We start from the raw sequence: 4,026 nt of genomic DNA, 5'->3' as shown, positions 1-4,026 counted from the left end.
ACACCCTCTTTCGCCATGGCAATTCTTGACCGAATATCGAGGATGCAATCACCGTTTGTTGTCTTCCAGGATCCCAGATACTTGAAACTGCTCACCTCTGCAATTCGTTCTCCATCGACCACAAGTGGCGTTGGAGCAGTATCGTTTGCACCAGCAGTACAGGTTCCGATATGCATGATCTTGGTTTTGAACAGATTCAGTGACAGGCCCTTCTCTCTTCCAGCGTCATTCACAGCATAGGTGAGGGCAGACACTTCTGATGGATGTGCACATAATCCCGTGTCATCTGCATATCGTAGGTTCGACAGCTGGCGTCCTCCGATTCTCACACCGATACAGTCCACATCAGCAACACGCATAACACTCTCAGGATACAGCCTAAATAGATGTGGGGACAAAACACAGCCCTGCCGAACACCATTCTTGATGGCGAACTCCGGCGAATGCGAGCCATTCCATCTGATAACTCCGCTAATCCTTGTGTAAACTTTCTGGAGCCAAAAAACTATTTGGCAAGGGAAACCAAAATCCAAAAGCATTTGCGAGCAATTTAATGTAATGTCATGCAAAAATAAAGACAAAAAAAGAGAAAGGAATCGAATGGAGAGCCAAGGAATTTTTATTAATGCGATTAATAGTATAAGTGAAGCGGACATTACAAAATAATGAATGAGAATACATGTATCTAAAATGCTTGTTCCTAATCGATTTTCTTGAGACTATCATCAGGGAAAAATTCGTCTCACAAATAATTTTAGTAAAGAAAAAACGACCAAGAAACTACAAGTTACGCTATAATGTCCACTAACCGTCGGTCAGTGTCATGCAATATGTTCGCATGAGCTGATTGTTCAGTAACTGGTGGTGTTGGTGGACATTATAGCGTAACGTGTAGTTTCCTGGTCCCTTTTACTTTAAGATTTAAAAAAATTACATTTCTCGTTTCTTTCCTACATAAGCCAACGAGAAATGAGACAATGGGATCTGAACCGCATGCGGGCAACAGGTTTACTTTTTTTTAATTGCCAGGCAAGTAATGTATTCGGAGTTGAAAAGCTTCCTAGTGAACATTTCCCAGAAGAGGATCAGTAGAATACTTCATGCACATACTCCATTGGTTTTCAAATTAGATTTGTGTCATATACATAGAATGTACTTCGAAGTACATTTTTTGATAATTATAGAGAAAATAGTACGATGTTAATGGTTCTTAGAAACAAAATGGATACAGTAATTATAAGTATGGAGTATAGAACAGAAAACTCATTTCAAATGAGTTCATAGCAAAGTTGTAGTGATACCGATTCGTCGTAGATACCAGTATATAACGTAAGAATTTCATTATGGGCGACTTTTACTCTGGCACCCGGTTGATTTAAGCTGGTCTAACTTTATTTGACGTCGCCATGGACCCTGAAGTAGTCCAATCAATTTGCCGAGACTTTCTACGTGGCACCTGTAGGCGTGGGAAGACTTGCTCAAAAGTGCACCTCGTTAGTAAGGTCATCTTGCGTTAAAAAAAGTTTACCTGCCGGGATTTCAGCTGATTTTTCTGTTCTGTTTTCATTATAGGAACCGTAGGATCCCGCGAATTGGTTCAGCAGGTGCAAGCCCTGCCACATGATGAAGAAGGTGTAGCCAGTGCTAGTCTACTACCAGGTCAGCGCACTATCGACGAACTGCGCGAGGAAGCGAAGGCCTTCGTTCAGTCACTGAAAAAACCATCGATTAAGGCGCCACCATCAGTTTCACCTCCAGCTGCCACAGCTACACGTATCACGACCCATAGAAGGACAGTATGTGTTAATCAAAATGAAGGTCAGTAGTACAATGAGCTAAAATTTCCAAGTTGGAAGGCTGTTGGTTTGCGTAATGGAGGTGTGTTGGAGCTAGGTCTGAGGTTGACGAATGTCTGAGTAGCTTGCTAGTTTTGTGCCCCATTATCAGAATTTCTGACTGTTTATATTATTATTGTTACAGTCGTGGATAGTTGCTGCATAACTCGTTCTCATGCATTTCTTCTCATTTTTTTACATTTTATTACTGGCTCAGTATCCGATTAAAACTGTACCAATATCAAGTACTGTAAAACCGAAAAATCTAACGACGAAAATGTTTAAGGTTTTTGTAATTTTGGCATGATAACGTGCGGAAAATTTAACGATGGCTACCGTGCCAACAAGAATATGCATCGATGTATGCGCATTTTCACACACAGGGTTCGGGACAACGTTTCTTCAAATAGCGAATACAAATAGGTCGTTAAAACGGTAGACTTTGTGACTCGTTAGACTTTCCGGTTTTACCGTATGAAAGGGGAAAACGGAGTCCAATTTCGAAAGAAAGTGTCAGATATTCACACAGTGCGGTAAAGCCAGATCAGTTGCCGAACGTTTTCGTTTTCTTCTCATCTTTGGTTAAGTGCAGGAAATCAACCAAAAAAAAGTCAAAATACAGCAACTTATAGAGCTAAAGCAAAGGCATAGATCAAGAACCTCACCTAATGGTACCGTGAATACCTTTCCTGTGTTGTCCTACTATCATTGTGAAGACAATTTCTCAGGATTATCACATGAAAACGCGGTCAAAGTTTAACATAATATTGTTCAATTGTTTCTGGTGATAATTATGAGTACGCTCATTTTACTTTCGACAATATTGTATTTTTGTATTGCATTGAATTTTTTTTACTTCGGTGGCTCCACAGTACAATTAGTACTGTAAATAGGACCCAAAAACCGATGATAAGGAGATAAAATTGTACAAAGAAAGAGCAAACCAAAACGCTACATGTACATGTAGATGTACGGTAACTATACTATACTTGGCACTATACTTGGCACTTTGATTTCAAAATTCCAAATTCTGTAAACATAATCTGTGCAGAATTTGCACAAGTGACAAAATATCAAATACACAATTTATGTACAATATTGCGTGAAATAATTATTGTTAATCTCTCGGTTCATGTGTTTCCGGCGTTGCTGCAGCCGTCGTCACGCAAACCAGCACCACCGTGTTGAGGGCTGCTAGGTTTGAACCACCGGTCGATCAAGGAATGGATATGGATTGCGATGCCATCAGTGCAGAGGCAAATATTCCAGCCGCAGCATCATTACCGCAACACCAGGTAGGATACATTATTGTCATGGGCATTGCTTACTTTACAGATGCATCTGCGCACAAAGAAAAGATCAAGTAATTTTTGTCTTGTTGCTAAGCGAGGAAATTACTTTGGTGTTCCTGAGTGCAATATGTGATACGTTCTTACTTTTTATCCTTCACAGAGCATGATGGGCACTATGGAGGTCGGAGGCATCCCGATGCAGGACGCACTGGGAACCCTACATGCTGGCACAGATCAATCAGAATACAGTGCCAACCCAGACGATCAGGCCTGAGATTCAATCAAGTCGAATATTAAAATTTTAAAATTCAATCATAAATATTAGAATGGTTAGACAAGGAAATATTGTGTACGTCTGCATACTGTTCAAAATCTGCTTTGGGTGGTGGACTCGATCGCATAACTTGTGCCCACAGTTTTCCATGTTAATATTATATAAACAAGGGTCTTAGGAAAGCGTTTCGAAGACAAATGTTTGCATATACTATCACAACAAGACGACTAATTCCATTGCAATCATTTCCTAAATGTCCACATACACGATTAAAATGTGAAACGATGATCGCAAGGCATACAACGAAAGGGAAAAAGAGGATTTTTCAGAACTGTTTTATTTTTTATCCATCAGTGAATCTACATGAAAATGGAATGGGAACTACTTATAAAAATTGGACAATGAAAATTGAAAGAAGGGGAAAAGAGTGGAAACATAAACGTGATTGTACTACGTCGAAGTACATGTATTCAGGGGGGACAATTTCTTTCACTGTGTGGTGTCGTGCGAGTCCTACTCTTGCTAGGCAGCTCAACATTGTAAAGGCAATCTCCATTCACTAGTAAAAGCCAGTGTTGTGTGTGCAGAAGGGAAGTGTTATCACCCTCAAATTGTTTACATAGTA

At 40.0% G+C, this 4,026-nt stretch overlaps 1 protein-coding gene across 1 annotated transcript; it reads left to right on the top strand.

Moving 5' to 3' along the window:
* The first annotated feature begins 1,371 nt into the window (after positions 1-1,371).
* On the top strand, positions 1,372-3,401 carry LOC135818975 (uncharacterized). Its single transcript, XM_065332137.1, has 4 exons — positions 1,372-1,497; positions 1,573-1,818; positions 2,991-3,130; positions 3,288-3,401. Exons 1-4 carry the CDS (start codon positions 1,407-1,409, stop codon positions 3,399-3,401), a joined length of 591 nt encoding a protein of 196 aa, XP_065188209.1. The 5' UTR covers positions 1,372-1,406.
* Positions 3,402-4,026: the final 625 nt, after the last annotated feature.

This window comes from Sycon ciliatum, chromosome 6 (assembly GCF_964019385.1).
Source record: "Sycon ciliatum chromosome 6, ocSycCili1.1, whole genome shotgun sequence".
NCBI lineage: Eukaryota > Metazoa > Porifera > Calcarea > Leucosolenida > Sycettidae > Sycon > Sycon ciliatum.
This window is presented reverse-complemented; position numbering and strand designations above follow the sequence as displayed.